Source organism: Falco rusticolus, chromosome 12 (assembly GCF_015220075.1).
Source record: "Falco rusticolus isolate bFalRus1 chromosome 12, bFalRus1.pri, whole genome shotgun sequence".
NCBI lineage: Eukaryota > Metazoa > Chordata > Aves > Falconiformes > Falconidae > Falco > Falco rusticolus.
In genome coordinates, this window is record NC_051198.1 from 23,496,429 (window position 1) to 23,518,259 (window position 21,831).

General features: G+C 41.9%; 1 protein-coding gene across 2 annotated transcripts in view; it reads left to right on the forward strand.

The window, feature by feature from the left end:
• Positions 1 to 353: 353 nt before the first annotated feature.
• Positions 354 to 21,831, forward strand: part of KCTD3 (potassium channel tetramerization domain containing 3) — a 28,411-nt gene continuing 6,933 nt past the window's right edge. The window contains exons 1-12 of one of the 2 annotated variants that reach the window (XM_037405641.1): positions 354 to 854; positions 4,520 to 4,573; positions 6,033 to 6,078; positions 6,954 to 7,027; positions 7,481 to 7,539; positions 7,725 to 7,805; positions 8,496 to 8,621; positions 9,879 to 9,969; positions 12,645 to 12,835; positions 17,364 to 17,479; positions 21,397 to 21,484; positions 21,621 to 21,737. In XM_037405641.1, the coding sequence (XP_037261538.1) occupies positions 781 to 854; positions 4,520 to 4,573; positions 6,033 to 6,078; positions 6,954 to 7,027; positions 7,481 to 7,539; positions 7,725 to 7,805; positions 8,496 to 8,621; positions 9,879 to 9,969; positions 12,645 to 12,835; positions 17,364 to 17,479; positions 21,397 to 21,484; positions 21,621 to 21,737 (1,117 nt within the window). In that variant the 5' untranslated portion in view covers positions 354 to 780. Of the gene's footprint in view, positions 855 to 4,519; positions 4,574 to 6,032; positions 6,079 to 6,953; positions 7,028 to 7,480; positions 7,540 to 7,724; positions 7,806 to 8,495; positions 8,637 to 9,878; positions 9,970 to 12,644; positions 12,836 to 17,363; positions 17,480 to 21,396; positions 21,485 to 21,620; positions 21,738 to 21,831 lie in introns of both variants that reach the window. The other variant, XM_037405640.1, reaches the window with a different exon arrangement.

Genomic DNA, 21,831 nt, shown 5'->3' on the forward strand with positions numbered 1-21,831 from the left:
CCAGCGCCCACCGGCGGCGCGCTGTGCCCGGCCCGGCCCGCCCGCGGGCGGCAGGCCCAGTCCCGGGGCCGCGCTGGCTGCGGCCCCGTAGTCCGCGGGGGTCGCTGGCACCGGGGGGCGTCATCGGCAGCTGCCGCCCGCGCCCAACAACGCAGCGGGCACGACCTCCGCCCTCGGGCTCCTTCTGCTCCAGGTGCGGCGCCGCAGCCGGGGCCGCGCAGCACAGCCCGGGCCGGGCCCGCCCCGCCTCACCCCTGGCGGCCGCCCCGCCCCGCTCACCTGCCCAGCCCGGCCCCGCCGCGCCGCCGGCCCGCCCCGCCGCGCCACCCGGCCGCACACGGCCCCTTCCGGGCGCGCCCCTTCCCCCGGGGGGTGTTGACCAACTCCCGCCGCCGCCGCTGCTGCCGCCGCGGGGGGGTCCCCGCCTCCTCGCAGCCGGCCTCGTTCCGCGAAGGGTCCGGGGTGTTTTGGCCCGCGCCGGCCGCCCTCCCGCAGGTGCTGTCGCGTTGCCATGGCATTTTCCGCTCGGAGCGGGGAGGCGGCGCGGCCTGGCCGGGCCTGAGCGGCGGGGCGCCGGCGGGGCCGCGGTCTGGCCGGGCGCTGACCCTGCCCGGGCCGTCGGCAGCCGCAGAGGGCTTCGCGGGCCCGCTGGCTGATCCCCCGCCTCCTCCCTCCCCGCCGCCGCCTCCGCCTTGCCCCGCCGCTGCTGCTCTCGACCCCGAGGTTCCGGCGGCGGCGGGAGGCGGCGGCGGGCGCCGGCTGGAGCAGGCGGCGGGGAAGATGGCGGGGAACGGCGGAGGCTTCGCTGGCGCCGGGAGCGGGGAGATCATCCAGCTCAACGTGGGCGGCACCAGGTGAGCGAGGCTGCGGAGGCCGCCGAGCGGAGGGGCCAGGCCCCGGGTCCAGCCGGCGGGGCCGCTGCGGTCCCGCGGGGCGGCGGGAGGTGGCCGGCGCGGACCGCAGGGCAGCGAAGCGGAGGGGACCGCTGAAGCGGGGAGGTCCCTGCCGGGGCCGTGCCCGAAGGGAGGCGCTGCCCGGCCATGCCCGGGGCTGGGCCGGCCCGGCCCGTCAGCCGCTCCGGGCGGGCGGCGGTGGGACGCGGCCGTGGTGCTGCAGGCCCGGCGCTGCCTCCGGGAGGGCCCGGCCGGTGTCCCTGGCGCGCTGCAGGGGAGGGGGCCGGCGGGCACCTGGCGGCAGAACGGAGGGTGGTGGCGGGCCCGCGGGGTGCCCCCCTGCAGCTGCAGCCTCGGGGGTATCTACGTATGTGCTTGCGAGCTCTGGGGGTGTACTGCTGCTTCAGGAGAGACCCCTGGGCTGCCAGTGACCGGTCTGTCTGGCAGCCTCAGAGACGGAGGTAGTGAAGAGGTTGGTGTGCTGCTGCTGCTGTCAGCCAGAATAAAGAGCTGTATTGTGTTCAGATGTACGCTGGAGGCATGGAAGATGGCATGCGTAGACATTTTGGCAGGCTGAGGGAGAGAACTGGGGCAGCTGTGGTCAGGATCTGTGTAATAAATAGTGCAAATGTTCCTGTTGACATGCTCAGGCGTGAAATCGTTTGGATTGCCATAGCTAGTGGAAACTGGTGTGTCTTCCCGAGCCTGTGTGTGACGTGAAACCAGCTATAAGTAGTAGGAACTACTGCTACTATTTTAGGAATTTTCTTGCATTACCCTGAAGATGAACTTGTTCTTATAACTAAATTGTATGCTGCAGCCTTTTTTAAAGGAGGGTGCCATAAAAATCGATGCAGAATTTCTGTTTTATGAGAAGACATTAAGAACCTGGCTCAGCCCAGAGAAAAACAGCTTGTAACTTGCCTATGCAAAACTTCAACTATAATGGTGCTTTCAGGATAATTTTGACGTTGGCTTGGACCAAATTTTGTGTTATACTGAATAAGGTTCTTCAGTGAACTCTGCCTCTGAAATTAAGGCCAGTTCATCTTCTAGGTTTTTGTTACAAGTGGAATTGCAAAGATGCTTCAGTCTCATAATTTTAAATAGATCTTATTACACGCATCTGCAGAGAACAGCATGAATCAGGGCATGTACAGGGCATAAACTGGGGAAGAAATGCAGATCCGCAGAGGGCTTCCCTACACAAAAAAGTATGAAGAATAAGGTAAACTTAACATTTGTATATATTTCATTTCTGGTCGAAGGTCTAGATTCTGGTCAATGGATATAATTTGGATGTGAGGAGTAAGAAATGTGTGCATGGACATTCCCCTTTTAATAGAGAGACAATGTACACTAGTACCTCAGTGTAAGAGGTTTTGGTCTTTTGCAAGTTCAGCTTCTCATGTAGTGCTTATATTCTGTGAAAAAAATTATCTGAGGCAGGTTTTTCAGCTTGCAAAGGGCAGGTTACTCAAAGCTGCTGGTGGAGTGAGTTATCTGGACAGCAAATGAGGGAGTGTGGGATACTATACACATTTTCTTCTCTTTAGTTCCTGTTACCCTTACTAGAAACCTGAAACAGGTTTGTTTGTAGGGTTGTATGAGAAGAGGAAATTGGCATTCTCCTCTGTCTCTGACAGCAGTTATACTTTGAGCAACTAGTACAAAGTCCCCAGCTTTCCATGTTCAGACACGAGGATACCACTGCTCCCTGGGACTGCCAGAGCTTGTCTGTTGGGCATGGTTGCTCCAACAGTTCCAGGTCTCAGCTTCTGTGGATTCCTTTGCTGGGAGCACAAGCCTCTTGCAAGTTAACATTCACAGAAATTACTGTAACAAATGTAGTGAATTCTCTTGACGCTTTATCTCCCTCTGGTTATAAGATAACGCTGCAAGTGCAATAGACTACGAAAATGGTTGTTTTGTAACTGACACTTAGCGTGTATGTTTCCATTTGCCTGTTATTTTCTGTAAAATAAGGGTAGGCTGCCACCTGCTTGAGGGTATTTGAGGCGATTGCACTGGGTTTGCCTAATTTTCCTGATACAACGTATTTCTGACCACTGCATGGAGCTGCAGATGCACACGTAAATTTTGCTAGCTAAGCTTCTTTCTGTATCCTGAAAAGGAGGACTCTGTCCCATTGTTTACACAGACTAATGTATAGGTATTAAAAGTTTTAAAGTATGCATTAATATGGGGTATTGCTTACTAAACTGGTACCACAGTGCTAAGTCACAGACAGAAAATGCTTGTGCTATCTAAACCCACTGATAATGTTGCAAGGACACAAACATGGAATTGGTTGGTGGGTCTTTTCATGTCCTTGTTGTGTGGTGGCTTCTTCTGGAACATCTTCTGAACCATCCCTTACTCTTAAAAGTACATAGGGGTAGTGATCTGTATTACTGATGATAAAAGCTGTGTAAAACTGCAAACATACTTAGAAGTCATTTTACATTTAAATATCAAACGACTTTGATTCTCTAATTTTTTGGTTTCTTTGTGCATGTTTCTGCTTAGAACACTTACACTGTAGATTTTCTGCTAAGAACAAATTTATCATTGTTTGCTTGCAGCGAGCAGCTACGCAATCCACATCTTATGCACAGTGGTAGTTCCATATAGCCTTTGTGTTTCTGCCTCTTAAGGGGTATAAAGTAATACTTTTTGTTTACATCTTTCTCTCTAAAACTGGAAAATACAAGCAGTGAAAACTGGATAAACGATGGTTAAGTGCTTTTATTCAGACAATATTTTGTAATGTATTCCTCTACTATGTAGAAAGTTACCATGGAATTTTACTTCTGCCTTTCCTTTTTTGATTCCCATTAATGAAGAGGTCAGCAAAGGTTTCTTATTCATGGTACTAGTTAGAGGATATGTACAGTCAGAGAGCTGAGGCAGAGCACGACCTCCTTGTCCAAGCTGCCAATCCAGTTCTCTTTCTTCATGTTAAATCAAAATCAGAAGAAGGATAAAAGAGTTCTTAGTTATTTATTACGTAAAATACCATCTGGCATCAGAAATAATACTATAATTTGTATTATTTCATAATATGATCTGGAGTTAATACTTTTTCTTTTAACTGCTACTGCTATTGGATGCCCCTAAGAGGACCCAAATGGCAAATACTTAAATTTATTGTAGAATATTAACTTGAAGCTCATTGTAGTCTTTTGCAGCGTACAGCGTAGCACCCTTTGAGTCCTAAGTAAGAGTAACATGCAGTTAATGACAAAAGTAGCACATTGTCGATTAACTTGTATTTTAGTGGCTGTTTTTTGTGTGCCTGTGATTTTTCTGGTTTGTTTTTGTGTGTTTTGTCAAGCATTAATGTTGACAAAGTATGAGAACCAGAAAATGTGGGATGTTTGGGATGGTGTGTTATAAACATTTAAAGAATGACACTTTAGGGTCTCTGGGCAGTCCTGCTTTATGCTTAAGGACAATCTGTGCAAATAATGTGCAACCTCTTTGACTTTGTACAGATGCGCAGATCTTAAACTTCCCAAACCTGTTTGATATCAGCTTTATGGGAGAAGTCAAAGAATCTGGATAAAGCAGACTTCCTTCCAATTTTACAGCTGATTCTAAATTTGTTAACTTTGGTTTCTTAGGTTCAGCACTTCAAGACAAACACTGATGTGGATCCCAGACTCCTTTTTTTCAAGGTATTTGTAATATATCATCACATGAAACAAAGACAAATTAACAGTCATTAAAAATATATATATATATACTTAGTTGTTAATTTCTGCCATAAATAATGTCTTTATTCCTTAATGCTTTCCCCCCTATTTCAAGTAATGAGACAGATTCATTTGAAATGAGCTGTTACCCAAAAGGCATCTTCTGTCTTGAATGATGCTATGGCAGCTCATATGTGCTGAACAGTTGTCACTTCTCAGATGTTGTGGAAATAAGGCTCCAAATCTACAGGAAAGGGAGATGCCACTAAGTCTGTTACTATATTACCACTTGTGATCTTATTGACCATACACAGCAGCACTGCCTTTTATGGTTTTTGAGTTATTGCTGTACCCTGAATTAACTCAAAAGTTTTGAGAGTTTTAACTTGTGGTACAGGAGCTGTTGAATTATTGAACACCCTTCTGCTAACTTTTATGTCTCTACCATTACTACTTCTATAGGTTGTGCTGCCTACTGTTTGTGCCCTAGTAATTTTGTGCTGTAGTTGCTGTACCTCTATCATCCCAGTTAATCCTAAACACTTAAAAGAAGACCTAAAGGCTGGCAATTTTGCTTCATTACATTTAGGTTTTGTACTCTAGATTTCTTTCCCAATAAAAGCCTGGCAGCCGACGTAGACAGGCAGCGTTATCTGCTCCTGGTTTGCTGAAATGTTTAGATGAATGGAGTGCCAGGGAAATGTCACCTTCTTTGAGGCAGGGAAGGAAAGGCACAAAGAGGAAGTCTAATGCTATTCCCCAGTCTTCATACTAAATAGACTATCTAAGGAGGTTCTTCTGAAAGTCATCCAGTACTGGAAAATTTCAGAGATAATTGTCATCCAGACTAAGATGTAATCTTGTAATAAAACTGTTGATGTTAGTGTGTTTCTTATCTGTGTAAAAAAAAAAAAAAAAAAAAAAAAAGTTTTGGCATTGCATTTTCCATGGATCTGGAACAAAAGTACTTTGATCTGATGGGAGAGAAACTTTGAAGTGGAATTGTGTAAAAATTCATCCACCCCATTCTTGCCCCGGAAGTCCTTGCAGAATGGATTGTTTACTCTTCCTTTTAACTTAAGCAGCTTTTACTGATTTACTAGATTGTAACAAACTACGCAGCCCTCTGGGTGCCTGGGAAAACTTTTCCATCCTTTCAGGCTAAGGCCTTGTGTCTGTTTGAGAATCTGAGGGTCCTTATGATGCAGCTCTTAGCTTTTCCTTAGGTGTGCACGCACTGCCTCTTTGTTCAGGAGAGATCCTTCACCCTGCACCTCTGGAGCATTCTGCCTTACCAAGGCGGGTTTCTTTGCTCAGCTGCTCTGTTTTATGAAAATGCAACTGACTACACAAAAAGAGCAAACTGATTGAGAGTGTTGATGTCTTGTATTTGTGTAGTACATTTCTGAGGGACACTTAATGACGATTTCCTGTGTTGCAGTTTGCTGAGTGGAAGAATTTCAACACTGAAGGACGAAACTGGTGCTGTAAGTAATAAACCTACTGATAACTCATTAGTTTAATGTTATGCTTTCAGTTAGGTTTATTCAGTGTGGATGCTAGTGGGAGTTACGCTGCCTGAGTCAGTGTAAACTTCCATGAAAATTGGTGACATCTGTGGGTTTCTTGATTCTCATCTTCATTCCAAGATAGATGAAACTGGAATAATGTGCATATTTTTGTGCTCATTCTGCATTGTACAGACAATGCGGAGGCAGCAACTGTACTTTTTTTTTTTTTTTAAGAACAGAAAAACTGCTAATTGCTGTATTGCGGAGAGAGGTGTAATTTTCGTTAGATAGCTATTGCATATGTAGTTGAGTAAATCCGGACATGGAAACGTAGCTTTTGTTGGCAAATACAGATAGCAAAATGGATGTTTCAGTCTGTGTTTATGATATTCTTAAATGGGAAACTATAGTTATAGCAATGTGGTTGAGTGATAGTAAAGCACACAAGTACTTTGCTAAAAGTGTAGAAGTAGTTGTAATGGTAATTGACTTGATTTTAGACTTTTTTTTTTTTTTAACTTACCTTGATATCTTATTACATTTACCGCATCCTGAATACATGATAGAAATTGAGGGCACCCATTGACCTTTGTGGAGACTAGAACTTAGGTGGCACTTAACAATCGTGTTCTTTATTTGCAGCGGTTTTTTTATATAAGTCTTTTAAGAATGTTGAATTAGTGGATGGTAGAAGAATAACAAGAGCAAAGCAGAGGTCAAAAAACTTTGGGTTGTGTTCATCTGCCGACTGCCTCATCTTCAAGTCCTCTTTCCTGTGCACAGCATAAAAAAGCATTTTAGTTGACGGTTGTTCCATAGTAATGCTGAAGTACAGCAATTTTTCTTTGCAGATATTTATTGATCGAGATCCAGCGGCATTTGCACCCATTTTAAATTTTCTTCGCACAAAGGAATTGGACTTACGGTAAGAAGTTCTAAGTATTTCAAGTGAAAATTAATTTGATCAGATGCATTAGAACACTATCAAATGATGATTTTTCAGTTTACTCTTCTAGTTGGGTGCCTAGTATATGACTCTGCTCCCTGGTAGATCTGGGGCCATGTCTAGAGTCTATGTACGGCATGGTAGAGGCAGAAATGGTAGCATTGTGTTTTGTTAGTGGATTCTTGTAATTTTAACCACTTCTGGCAATGTATTTCTTTATTGTTTCTGGATCCTTATTTTAATGAATGGTAATTAATATTAAGATCACTTAGAAATCTCAAACATCAGCATGTTGAATGCATTTGGTGGTAATTCTGTAAACCAGTAAGTACCTTGTTCATGTTGTGCAGTGTCTAGTTATATGCAAGTATGAATATTCAGGGTGTTGACTCACTTTGTCCTTGTTTTCTGTTGTGTTTTCTCTTTCTCTAGGGGAGTCAGTATTAATGTTCTCAGGCATGAAGCTGAATTCTATGGAATCACCCCTTTAGGTAACTCCTGCTTTTTAAATATGAAGTCATCTCATGTTTATTACTGTAGTAATGACCCACTTATAAATAATTCCTGGACAGTTGTGACCCTGAAGATTTTCAAAACTGTTACAGCAGGTTATTTGAAATAACGTAATGTTTCCGGGGAAGTGAAAGCTGTGGTCATATCTTGTTTTCCTCCTTAGTAAGAAGATTGCTACTATGTGAAGAACTGGAACGCTCATCTTGTGGGAGCGTCCTTTTTCATGGCTACCTGCCTCCTCCAGGTATTTTTGTATTCATGGTATAATGTTGCTTGTGGTCACTTATTGCTTTAGTCTGTGGGGGCTATTGGTGGTTAAACTGTCCCGAGAAGGCTTTCTTATGGAAAGATTGAGATGAACAGTTGAATCAAACATGGTTCTGATTCAAAAGCAAGGCTTTTATCCGTATGCTGTATGAAACGGCATGTTTAGAGTACTGGGCAGGGAGGGAGTTGTGGCACATTATTACTAAGCAGGCTGTGTTTGGTAGTAGACTCGAGTAGGGGTTCTTCAACTATGTTTCGGTTAAATGTTACCAGCATGGAGTGCTTTCTTCTTTTGGACGGTACAGTTACGTGTCGTGTGTCTAGATGACAGATCCCCACAAATGACCTTATCTTAACGATATGAGTACTTAGATTTTTCTTCTCTCTAGAGATGGATGCAGTTCATGTGTTAACCTGAAGTCTAGGGGATACCTAGCCAATCGTTGACAAGATTTTTGAAGATAGCTCCTTAAATTGTGAATGTCAACACAGAGAGCAAAAGCATTTTCTGTTTCAGTGTTACGATATTGCCGAATTCTTATAGCAGTTGAATTAGACTTTAGGTCAAAATGCAGAAGTATTAATCCTGTGTTTTGGAAGTGAATGAATATCTGTTATATCACTAAAGTTTATGGAGCGGAACAAAACATCTCTTTTTCTTTTATAGGCATTCCCAATCGTAAAATAAATAACACTGCTGGGCCGCTGACTGATGTTAGAACTGGTCAAAACTGCTCTGAGAGTGAGATTCATGGAGGTGGTGTCCAGCCTACACTTGCTGGTACTGGGGAAGGTACAGTCAGACTGGGTGAGGAATGTCAGTTTTAAAACCAAAATAAATTGAAAAGCTGATTGTCACTGGGAAATAAAACCTGAGTGACTATTTCTGGTTTCAGTCTGTTATTCTATGTTTGCCTTATCTTAAAATGGCTGAATACTTAATTAACCACTACTTCCTGTACGGTATTTAAGGCTCACTGCTGCACAATCAAGACATGAGGCTGAGAAGCAAATCAAAGTTCTTCATGCAGTCTTAGTATGGCCCCTTAGACAAATGCCTTGCACTGCTAAAGATGTGATAAAAAAACCAGACAGACTAGTGTCTGGTCTTTGTTCAGGACCTCCTTCCTGCTCTTGCGCCTTTTTCTTGCTCCTGGTGTGTTTCTTGCCCTGCAAGAGTCAGGTTTTTAGAGTAAAGATAGTCTTCAGTTGTTTGACTATGTACTTTCCATATAAAATTCTAAAAAATTTGTAAATAAGATGGGCTTGAATTTGGTAATTTTCCAGCTTTTGACTTTGCAAGCAAAATGATGCTGTTAGAAGTGTCATATTTCTGCTATAACTGTGTAAATTGTAGCAGTGTTAGGAAAATCTGGAGTATGTTAAAAGGTGAATCTGTATCCAGGTAACATAAAAATAAGCCTTGGATATGAATTGCTGATTCTTCTTTGTGTTATGGCAGTCTTGGGGAAAATGAGGCTGAAGATGATGTAATCTTTAGGTGTTAGTTCTTTAGCATATCAATGCTGAGAGGTAACTCAGGGAAGTACCATAACCACTGATTCCAGTGCCATCCCACACTTCTGCCAAACCTAATCTAGTTATAGACCAGAAATGGGCATGCTTTTCTCACTGGATAATAAATAGAGGAGCTATAGGTATTCTGACATACCGGAAATTTCAGTTTTACAGTCTGGAACAATATAGGGTTGCACCAACTACTTGGAAAGAGCTTTTACGAAAGAGAGCATTGCTTCTTATTTGATAACAATCCTCAAATTTTTACCAATTTGCTTGCCTCTTTCTCTTTATGAACGATTTGCATTGTATTGACTGAGAAATGTCTTGCTTACATGTAAGAACTGTAATAGTTGTAAGGACTGTGTGGAGTAATATTGCTAACTAGAATCCGGCTGAAAATGTTTCTTGAGAAACTGCATTGTCAAAGTGTCTGTTGCATATCTTAGCAGACAGCTCTATCCTGTTACAGATGTCTCTGCTTGTCTTCTAATACCTGTCACTTGACTGACTTCAGCTTTGGTTTTTTTAGGATTTCCTGTGGACCCACGGAAAGTCCTAATAGTAGCTGGCCACCACAATTGGATAGTAGCTGCCTATGCCCATTTTGCTGTTTGCTACAGGTATGAATACAGTTGCTTGTCAGGTAACAGGAATTTTTAAAAAAACCCTGTAATTTGCTGTGAGCAAAGCAAAGTTTGCTTTACTCTATAATGACACTACATAAGATGTATTCAGTCTGCTCCTATAAATGTAAGTTGCTGCTTCTGTATGTGCAAATAAACTGCTTGATAGGAACTCAAATTTTGCTGCTCTGCTGTCAATTCTTGATGCTGTTGCAAAAGTGATGGATTTTAATTTAACTGCTTCAAAAGCCTGTTCTAAAGCAGGCTTTTAAATGAAAGAATAATTTTAAAATTTCATCCTACTGTATGGATTTGAAGACAGTCTGTGAAGTTAGGCTATCGAAGAACTTGAAACAGATAATAGATTTTTGTTACATAAGTGATGTACCTTGTCTTAAACTTCAGGTTTTTTACCTTAGCAGAACTGTTAAGTACTTGTTCCTTCACCTGGATGGCTGAAAATTATCTTTAAATGTCTTCTATATTGGCTATTTTTTTTAAGATCAGGTGAAGATAACTAACACCTTCATATTACAGAAGCTGCTTTTAGTTCACATCTGGTAGTCTGGATTTCATTGGTGGCTGTCTTTCCATTGAAAAGTAATGTTTTAACAAGAGCTGTTGCCAAAAACAATCTTAGTGCTGCTGTCATAGTGTGGTTCCGAAACAGAAGGGAGAATAAAGAGTGCAATGTGGATGGCTTCTTTCTGGTTACTGCCAAGTTGAAGCCATAGTTTGCTACCTTTTTCACTATATAGAATACTAATTTACTTGCTTAAACTTTGTAACTTCAATTACATCTACCTTGTCTCTCGTATTCACCACTATAATTTGTTTTGCTTTAATTTGCACTAAATGTGGCTTTTCTTGCTCTACTTAATGTTCTTGTTTTCAATTATGCTTAATGTGGTCTGACTGGAGAAAGCGGCAATGATTTGCAATTGTCTTTTGCTAATTGTCCCTTCCTTAGGATTTTATCTCTGACTGTTTTCCTTGGGGGCTACCTCACTTTTAAGTGAAAGATTCTGCCTCTTTCCTGCTTGGTAATCTACTTAATGAAACTTGTTACTGCTGAACTTAAGTCATTAGTGATGCTTTTGATGAAGCTTGTCAGGCTTGAATGGTTCCTGAAAGAGGCATGGGTCAACATGGCAATTTAAAATGCTGCTTTTCTTCATGGTGACTCAAGGTAGCAGTCTCGTCTTGTTTTGAATATTTTTTTGGGGGGGCTGGGGGGACGGGGGGCGGGCGGGGGGTGATTGGGCTTGAAGGAACACTGGGAATACAATGGTGGAATTTTCCCTCCTCCATTCTGCTCTTACACAGTTTTGGGTACAGTGTTTTCTCCTCTGTGCTGTATCTCAGTATCTCTCATTTTTATGGCTTGGCAGCTGCATTTGCCCAGACATTTTTGAATATCTGGTGTTTGAGAAGGCAACATATTCTTAAAGTTACTTCCTTCTACCTACAGTTTTAAATAGAGCTTGCTTATATGGTGCTACTGCAGTGCAGTATAATGACATGATTTATAAAATTCTTGTCACTGCTGTTTAAAATGTAAGGGCAGCATCTGAATTTTAGCCAGAATAATTTCTCAGTGTAAGTGGTAATTTGTAGTGGACAGTGAATCCCATGCAGTAAGAAATGAAATGTATTTAGATATTTGGTTTTGTGACTTTCTTTTAGGCTGCTTGTAAGCGATAATATTTAAATACTTAATTATTTTGGTAAAAAACTACAGCAAAGGACATCCTAAAGAGAGGGGTTTTTTTTCTTTTTTTTTCTCCTTTGAGGTGTGACAGAAGTCTTGAAAATTTGATAATAAAGCTTGTGAGAATGTCTTGGTTTCATTCAAAGGCTTATGGCTATTGCGGTCCTGCTCTTAAGTCAGTTCACTACAGCTTGTGCATGCTGTATGGGTAGAGCACAGTGAACTGTGATGTTTCAGCTCCAGGCAGGATGCAATGTTGGAGTGGAAGAATGGCAACAATGGCAAAAGATACTAGATATGTTTTTGCTTTCCATGTTAACATTTATATAATTTGACTGCTGAGATTTAGTGTGCTTTAGCTCAGTCACAAAGCATCTAAATTATTGCTTGAAATTAAATCGGATAAATTGTGCTCTTCTGGCATCATGTAAGTCTTTAAAATTGCACAGGCAAATGCTTCTCTAAAAATAAAGCTTATAGTCAATTCAGTACTACCTGTGTACAGTATACCGTAAATAGAAAATGTGACTAGATAGCACAGCCTTATGCTAGAGCGTGATTGGGTGTCTTACACGATATATAAGATACCTTGCTTCTGGGAATTTAAATAGATATTTCTTCTAAAGTCTTATGCTGAACCTTGTTCTCTAGCACTTGTTTAGCCCAAGTTTTTGGATTGGTCTGGTGACTTCTATATCAGACGTGCTTATATGAGGAAAAAGCCCAGCACAGGCTTTTAGTAGCCACAAAACACTGAAACAATATGCAGTATCAGACTTCAAGGAAAAAAAAACCAACAAACCAACCTGCAGCTCTTGTAAACTATAGTGCTTTACTGGAATATGAAGTTCTCTGGCGTAGCCTGTAAGACTGGGTCATCCATGTTGATTCTGGCTTAGGTAGAGTTGTCTGTTTCTGAATCTGTAACCTCTACTCCCTGTTCCTTCCTTTGTCCTTCCAGAATCAAAGAGTCATCTGGGTGGCAGCAAGTGTTTACAAGTCCCTATCTGGACTGGACGATTGAGCGAGTGGCTCTTAATGCTAAGGTGGTTGGAGGACCTCATGGAGACAAGGATAAGATGGTTGCAGTTGCCTCGGAGAGTAGCATAATCTTGTGGAGCATTCAAGATGGTGGTAGCGGCAGTGAAATTGGTAACTATAACTGACTGGTTTCTTTTTGCGTGTGTGTGTTTAATGAGAAGGAAGTCTGTGATCTGATTTTGAGGTATGTATGATCCATGGTGTTCAGTATTTGCTTTCACAAAGTGACAAAACAAGCTATAGTACAGCAACCTATTAGAACATATTTCTTCTCTGTGATGCTAGAAGAATCCTTTCTCAAAATCAAAAAGATGGAGAATACAAAAGTAGTCTGTCTACTGAACAGTTACTAACACTTACTGTTCAGTTTGAGTTTTTGTATCAAGATGCAAATTAAGAGTTAAACTTTTCCTTGGACTTGCATTTGAGTTTAGGCCATAGCACAAAGGAACTAAGTTCCTGAGATGGAAAGCTACAGATGCTGAGAGATTCTGCTCTTTTCTTTCCTGTGTCTTATTAAAGCTGTATTTTTAATGGAGGCAATGAAAAGATTTAATTCTCTGTCACATGTAGTTCATAAATGGAATCTGAAAGATGAAAATTTCTTCTTTATATGACGTGGGTGTCTAGGTAGGAAAAAGACAAGCTGTACTGCCCTAAGCATACAGGAATTGCTGCTTGTACACCTTGGTATTGAAGGACACACAATTAGTGGGGCTTTAGAAACAGCAAGGCGGCTTTTTCAGAAGCAAATATTACTTGGTACTAATCTGATGGCTTGTCTGACTCACTGTTGTTCAAATACAGGGCAAATTTGGGAGGCAATATTAGGTATTAGGAACTTACTCCAGTCTAATCCCTGGTGTTTGAATAACCACTATTAGGCCAGTAAAGTCTGTTTCTTCTGGCAGTGGATACTGCTAACAAAGTATGACAGCAGTCTCCTTATGTGGACACTTTTCTCTGAAGCTTAATGCTGAGATAATTTGTTATTAGATGTATCTCCATAGTTGAAGGCATGAGAATTAATGTGGTCATTAATGAAAGTCAAAATGACCAAATTCAAGTTTTGATCCATATGCCTTTAAAGGAAGAGCTTACTTGAAAGATGCTCAGGCAATTTCCAGCTATGTTAAGGGCTGTTGCTTTTTTTCATGCTTGAATGAGTGGAAACACCAAGTCAGATGTGAAGATGGGGAAGGGCAAAGGTCTTGCATGAGTTAATGCAGCTGTGTACTGTTCTTTTAGTTGTGACTCACAGAACTCTTTTATATAATAATAATCAGCACAACAGAAAAGGAGGTTCCATTGTATTAAAAAAAATAAATACGAATGGTGTGTCAGTTGAATATGAAATATCTGTTAGGGAGTAAATACTGTGAATACTTGAAGCCTATTCTCCTGTTATGCCCCTGGTGAACAAATCTTAAAGGTAGGGAAGATTTAGCATGGCAGCTGCACTCCTGTATGTGGTGGGCTAACCTTGGCTGGATGCTAGGTGCCCAGCAAGCTGCTCTATCACTCCCCTCCTCAGCAGAACAGGGGGAAAGAAAATAAGATGGGGAAAAAAACCACAACAACTTATGGATCAAGATAAAGGCAGTTTAATAAAGCAATTGCAAAGGCCATGCATACAGAAGTAAAGGAAAACAAATATTGTTATTCTTTACTTCCCATCAGCAGGCAATATTTGACCTCTTCCCAGGAAGCAGAGCTTTAGTACGTATAGTGCTTTCTCTGGAAGACAAATGTCATAAATAACTAATTCTCCCTCTTCCTTCTCCTTTCTCTTAGCTTTTATCCCCGAGCAGCCATCACCAGCCCCCAGCCAGCTCCCCCCAGTTTATATACTGAGCATGATGTTCTATGGTATGGAATATCCCTTTGGTCAGTTTGGGTCAGCTGTCCCGGCTATGTCCCTTTGCAAGATCTTGCCCACCCCCAGCCTACTGGTGAGGGGGGAATGTTAGAGAGACAGCTTTGGTGCTGTGTGGGCACTGCTCAGCAGCAGCCAAAACACTGGTGTGTTCTCAACACCTTTCTAGCTGCCCATACAAAGCACAGTGCTGTGAGGCTGCTCTGGGGCTCAGCCAGACCCGACACACTGTAATAGGCATCGTTTTAAGCACTGTGCTGTTCCATTCCTCCTGCATTTTCTGGTTTGACTTAGCCGCTTTTGTGTTGCCTTGGAATTTGCAATGAGATACGTGAAGCAGCATCTAGGATTTTTGGAAATTGAGTGCAAAGAGATGCAAAAACCATAAGTGGACTTTTACTTCAAATAACTCTGAAATGTGCCAATAGCATAAGGTTCTCATAGCTCAGACTACGTCGGAACATGGCAACAAAACTGAAGGAAGCACTTTTGCTAAACAGGCTGTACTATGTTGAAGTGACTTTGTGAAACAAAGGAAATGCCACTTGAGGGTGGGGGGGAGCAGAGAGAAAATGCCTGCAGGGTTGAATCTGTAGTCGGACTAACATTGGCCAAAATGTACTATTCCTCATTTGGATAATAGGTCATGCTGCTTGGCTTAAAAAAACTAGGATAAGCTTGTGTTTAATAGTAACAACTTGAATATAGCAGTCTTGTTTCCTTGTAGTGGCAAATGCTTGCTGTCCTGCTTTGTGTTGCAGTACATTGCTATCATCTTGTGAAAGAAAGTACTTGTTCCAAACAGTCGTCGAAGCCTGGTGACACCATCCTCAGAAAATTGTGTGGGCTGGCATCTTTGTGATAGAGCTCTCCCAGAGCGCTCTCCTTCCTTTCAATATTACTTACATAAGACACTGCTGCCGGATTGCTCTGTAAGCAGTATTTTACTGAGAGGGACCCTTAAGACAAGAGCCTGTCATTACGTATAGCGTTGTCTCCCCTGTGGCTGGGTCTCAAGATTGTTGAGCCTAAGCAGGACTGACACTTCAAATTCCTCCAGACCATTCAAGCTGTCTTCCTTGATTTCCTTGAACCTCATCCTTCTCTAGAGTAATCAATTCGAGTTGTTTCTGTGGATTTTTTTATTATTGCCTTTTTCATCTGCCCTTTACTGCTGCATCTTATCTGCATGGAATGATTGTACTGTTCCCTGGAAAACAGTTTAGCATCCTAATTAAAACATAAGTATATATTGAGCTTCCTGAGGTTCCTTCTTGGGGTGTAACAAAGGGCTGCTGCTTGGCTGGGAATGGCACTCTGTTAATTTGTATTTGTCCAAAAAAATATTGGGAGATTTTCCAGTTACTGCGTATTCTTGTTTTGAAGACATTGGTCTGCTGCATTTAAAGTATTTTAGTGGGGAGTAATATAAATACGTAGAGTGAGCAGTATGGGATAGAAAACTTGTGAGTGAAGCTCGACACTTGGTTGTGTAATGTATCCCCAGTAGTAATGGCTTTTTACTGACCAGGCAGTAAAGCTTAACCTGGAATTACTTACAAATGCAGTTACTTACAGGGCCAGTTTGCTGTACGGATTCATAGCTGACAGACTTGGAGTTAATCTATGATCTTTAGTTTCATATAACTTTTAAATACATGGTACAATACATAGTATGAAACGTAGTATGCTGTCCAAGTTTGCAGTTCAACTAAACATACTCATGATGGATTATGATGAGGCTAGGAAGCTCTGGAGAGGACAGATCTTCTGGAAAAGCTCAGATGTTAAGGTCTACTGTAACCGTAGCCATCAAAGCCTGTCATGTTCCGCAGTGTTTGGATTTTTATTACGCAAAACATTGCTGCCACATTTGCTTTATTTGGAAAGCCAGCATTTGCTAGTAAGTCTTCCAGATTTTGAATCTTAGGTGATGATTGGTGAAACTGGTTCCCTATATAGCATCAATTTTTAATAGCCTTGACTCACTACTCATGGACTGTAACCAAACAAAGATCTGGAGATGAGGAGAGTAAGAAAGAAAAAAAGAAAGAAACAGGCTTTCACAGGCTGCTTATTTTTCCAGGTTCAAGTATTTCTGCTAAAAGAGAAATTTGAATGTATTCAACTAATGTCACATTGTGTTCAGTCTTTTCCCAAGAATAAGGATGAAGCGTTGTAGCCATATTTAATTTTAAAACTGTTTTCAGACTAACTCTGTTTAATTTGGGTAAAAAATAGTGGTGAGATCCTGTAATACTTTAAAAGGCAATTGCAAACTAGTATGGCACAAATTTGTCTGTCTAGCAAACCCCATGAAATTACAACTTACATGACACTTAATAGTCACAGATTAAATAAAAATCCTATTACAGCAAGCAGGATTTTTTTGGTGGTTTTGTGGGGGTTTTTAATTTATTTTTTTTATGTCTTAGGATGTGCAAAGCCATTTGAGAATTCAATGGCTTTAGAAAAACAAGGAATGTATATTTTACATGGGCTCTTCTTCCTTTTCTTGCCTCCTTTCTCCTTCCCAAGTAATGATTGCATCAGCAGGGATAACATCATGCTGGCATTTTATTTATGGAACCCAGTTTGTTGCTGGAATGGTACCTCACCTCACATGCTGCAAGCTCAGTTTTGGCTGTTCTTTACTTGCTACTGTAATAAATGTGACAGATGATAATAGTGGAGAGATTCCATTGTTACTGGTTTTTTCCTCTTTATTTTAGATGAGCTTCATAGACTCTTCATTTTTTGTAGGAGTGTTCAGTCTTGGAGTCCCTGTAGATGCTCTCTTCTTCATTGGCAACCAGTTGGTGGCTACAAGCCATACAGGGAAAGTGGGAGTGTGGAACGCTGTGACTCAGCATTGGCAGGTGTGTTCAATTCAATTTTCTGCATCACTTTCAATGAGCTGGTATGTCTTTCTAGTAAAAAAAGAATAAAATAATCTAAAAGCACGTGTGAAATGCTTGTCACAGGGTTTTCAGCCCTGACTTGTGTTATGGAGTTTGCCGCCGTAATACCTGAGAATTGTGCCTGTGAGCAGAATGTTGAATTCTCTGGTGGTACTACTATGCTTTTTAGGCTTTCAAATAAAAGGACATGGTGCGACTTGGAGTAATAAATGTCAAGTGTGTGTATATTTAAACTTACTTGTGGATTACTAACTTTGTAAAAATTCACTAGGATCATAGGAAATAAATTGTGGGGAATATGTGACAGCAATTTCTGCACTATCTGAAAGAAGGAGGAAACAAGAAGGCAGTCTGATATCTGGGTATCTCAAAAGTTGTTTTACAATGGGAGACTGTTCAGCAGAAATATACATGGATATTCTTTAAAGGTGTCTGTCTTGTATGTGGATGCTTCTGGCTGCACTGACCCTATTCCTGTTGTTTGGAGTCTGTATGAGTCTGAGAAAACAGTCGAGCATTCATGTGAATAACAAAGCTTGTAACACAGCCAGGTGTACATTTTTGTGGCATAAAACCTGGATGCAATAAAAATCCCAAAACTGTCTTGCAAATCTCGAGAGGCAAAGCTGACCTGAGGCAGCTGCACTGTTTGCTAAATTCTGATTCAATCCTTAAGTGGCAGTACTGCTAACACATAACATGGATGATAAGCACGGGATAGCATTGCTTCTGCAGCAGAGAGAGACATGTTAGTACGGTCTTGAATTAAACAAAACATTATTTAAAGCTCTCTACTGATGCCTTGCAAAATCTTCTGTTAAGAGACAACTTAATGCTATGTGACAAGCTGGTGTTTGACAATATTTTCTGAAGGAGTAAAAACCGATGTCCTGTTCATCATCATTGTTGCTAGGGGGAGCCACAGAAATCTTTCTGATCACGTTAATAGTTCCTCGGTTTGACTGACTATTCCTTTGGTGAAAGCATTTCTTATTGAAGAATAGAAAATCTTTAGGAGGGATGCCAGGATCTCTTCAAACCAAGGTTTTTGGCTTTCTAGTTTTTTGTTGGGTTTTTTTTTTCCCTTAATGGCTCCCTTAAAAAAAACAAAAACAAAAGAAAAAAAAAAACCAACAACAAACCTACCAACAAACATAACCTCAAAACAACAAACAAAACCCCAACCCCCCCAAAAAATAAAAAAACGCCCAAATCCAGCTACCTTCAATGTGCTTTGTGTACCTCAGGCTCTTCTGTTAGAAAGGGGGGGTGGGGGGAGAGGGAGGGAACATCTTCCTGTAGATCATCATCTCCCTTTAGAAGACATTCTTCTTGAAGAGCCCTATAAAGCCTTAAGTGGTGGGGTTGTACCTCTGAGCTTCAAATTCATTATGAGAATACATGGCGTTTGTGTAACTTCTTTCCATGAGTTGCGCATAGCTCTGGACTTGCTATGTAATCATACTTGCTGCAGTGAGAGAGGTTTTGAGGCACAGAATACGCCAATGCCCCATTTGTTTCTTTTGGGGCTTTCTTTCCTGATGGCTTTCAGAGTCCTACTTTAAGGAGGCTTAGTTTGTGCAAAGCTATCCTTCCTGACACTGAGTTTTGTATTTGATGGATTGCACCTGAAGATGTAACTCTGACTGCTGCCTCTACTTGGCTCTCTCATCTTCTTCCCACCTTGGAGACTTGAGCAGACCAGCTGAGGTGGTTTCCCTAGTACTTATTCATAACTCTGGTGGTGTTGCATGCAACAAGGAGAGGAGGTTGTGGGTGCTAGATACATCAGTAATTAGATTTGTAGCACAGAAGAGCTTAAAGGAAGCCAAGTATTTAGTGTTACAGAGTAAGATGTAACATGAAGCAATGGAGTATGACAGAAAAACAGTCCGCGAAGCGAGGATTCTCACTGGCTGTGTTTTACCAGTGACTGGTGTATAGTGCCACTCTGTTTCCTAATGAAAGTTCCCATGTTGGCAGGTGCACCTGCTGAATCATCTCTGGTGTTCCTATCTCTGCTGCAGAAGAAAGGACTCTCCTTGTGTTGTATGATCTGTCTGACCCAGGCAGTCAATCTCAGCTGTCAGCAGCATGGTAGATCCTCTTGCTCAGTCCTCTCCTTGCAGTTGTTGTGTCTTTGCAAGGTGACAAGTGAAGTGGTGTATCTGTTGATGGGTTGCCTGTACCTTCAGTAGTTTTGTAAATTTTTTGCAAATGGGAGAGCTTCTTTATGTATCTTTGATCCACAGAACCAGAGAGCACGCTGCACCTTGGTCCATAGACTCTTAGATGCTGAGAGACTGTTTAGGTTCTTGCCTTTCTGTTCTTGTTCTACTTCTTTAAAGTAGTCTGGAAAAAACCCCAACCCTCAAAACCAAGTTCTGTGGCCCTGATCGTTAGATGCCTTATTTGGTTAGGTGTAGTATGAATTTGACTGTGGGGAGAAGAGGGTACTTAAACAGCTGTATCTGGAAAAGTACTGTGTGAAAGCACTGAGATCAAGAATACCCATTCTTTTCAGTAATTGGGAAGGATCCTTCTCCAGGTCATTCAGTCATAAGCTACACAGGGAAAATCCAGGTGTTCCCAGAAGAGTTTATTTTCAGCATTGGATCTGTGCTGAATTGTAGGTGAATGTAAGTGAGAGGGGCATAGCTCATTAAACAAATACAGGAGGGAAAGTGCCTCTTCCCCTCCTTCCCCACCACCCTGGAAAACGCGCAGCAGCTATATTCGTGTTGCAGCTTTTTCTGTAATGGCTTAGAATGTATTTTAGGGGCTGACAGGCTATCCTTAGGTTAGGAATGGGTTCTGGATTACATGCTAGCTCTTTGAGGTGTGGGGAAATTTCTTTGTTTTGCTTTTATCCAAGAGATTCATTGTTGGTATTTTGTAAATGATTTTGCAAGTCTCTGAGGCAATTGCAAGGATGCTGCTGGTCAGAGAGAAATGAGAACTTAAGCTGGTATTTCCATGAATTAGTATTTAGTGGCCATTAAGTGGACTGGCTGAAACATACAGAATATAGGAAAATACTATGGCTTTGTGCAGTTTGAGTGCTCTGGATGAAACGGCTTTTGGATTTTTCTTCCACAGGGTGGAAGCAAAAAAGAATTGCTTGAGATAGGGGATCATACCTAGGATAAGCTAAACTTTTTCTTTGCTTGAGATCTCTGTCACACCTGAGAGGGGATAAGCACTCTTTTTGATCCTAGAGGGCAAAGAGAGGGCATTCTTAATCCCTCACCTTAAGTTGAAGACCAGTAAGTAAAATATGACAAGGCTGCCTTCTAGTTTACTTGGTGTGGATGTGTATTTGAAGTGGGAAGTTGTAATAGGATAAGAATTCCCTCCCCCTCTCGTTATGTATCTGCTGGTTATCTACCTATCCATAGAGGTGGGCAGAGGGACACGAGAACTGGGGGTAAAGGAGGGCTTAAGAGAGGCAACACCTAGTTCCCCTGCCCAGCAACCTCTTAAGGAGTTGTCAGAAAGGAAAAAGTGTGAAGTACGCTCATTTTGCATCCTGGTGAAAAAAAATAAATCCTCTTTTGAAGATGAGGTTTAGCTGCAGCACTCCAAGCTTTGTGCCTTCACATGGAGAAGGATCTTCCAGAGCAGCTGTGCTAACTTATATGCGTGGTTTTGCTGAACTCCATGACTTAAGATCCAGTTTGGTAGAGGAATGCAGTTCACCAGCAGTACTTTAAGAATGCCATTGTTTGTGTGAGTGTGTGCATAATGGCTTCAGACCTGTACCAAACTCAGGTGTTCTTCAACAAAATATACCAGAAAGGTCTGAAAACTGAGAAAGTAACAACCTAACTTCTTGATTTATTTATTTATTATTTCTTTCTTTCTGTTTGCACTAGGTTCAGGATGTTGTTCCTATCACAAGCTATGATACTGCTGGATCTTTTCTGCTGCTGGGCTGTAACAACGGCTCTATTTACTATATAGGTAAGAAATGGGAGCAGGGTGGAATAAAAAGGAGGTGGTGCTAAGCAGCTTTGTTCTTAAACTCTTTCGTTGGTCTAAGTTGCATCAGAGCAACTCTGTCTATCCAGTGTAATAAATAAATGTATCTTCCCCACAGACATGCAGAAGTTCCCATTGCGGATGAAAGACAATGATCTTCTAGTGACAGAATTGTACCATGATCCCTCCAATGATGCTATAACAGCGCTCAGTGTCTACCTCACGCCTAAAACAAGTCAGTACTGTATTAGTGTCTCTTAGAGTCTGTTACAGGTGTGGGCGTCTTTTGTTTTTTCTAAATGTACTTTATCTGTCACTGTATAGCAGGC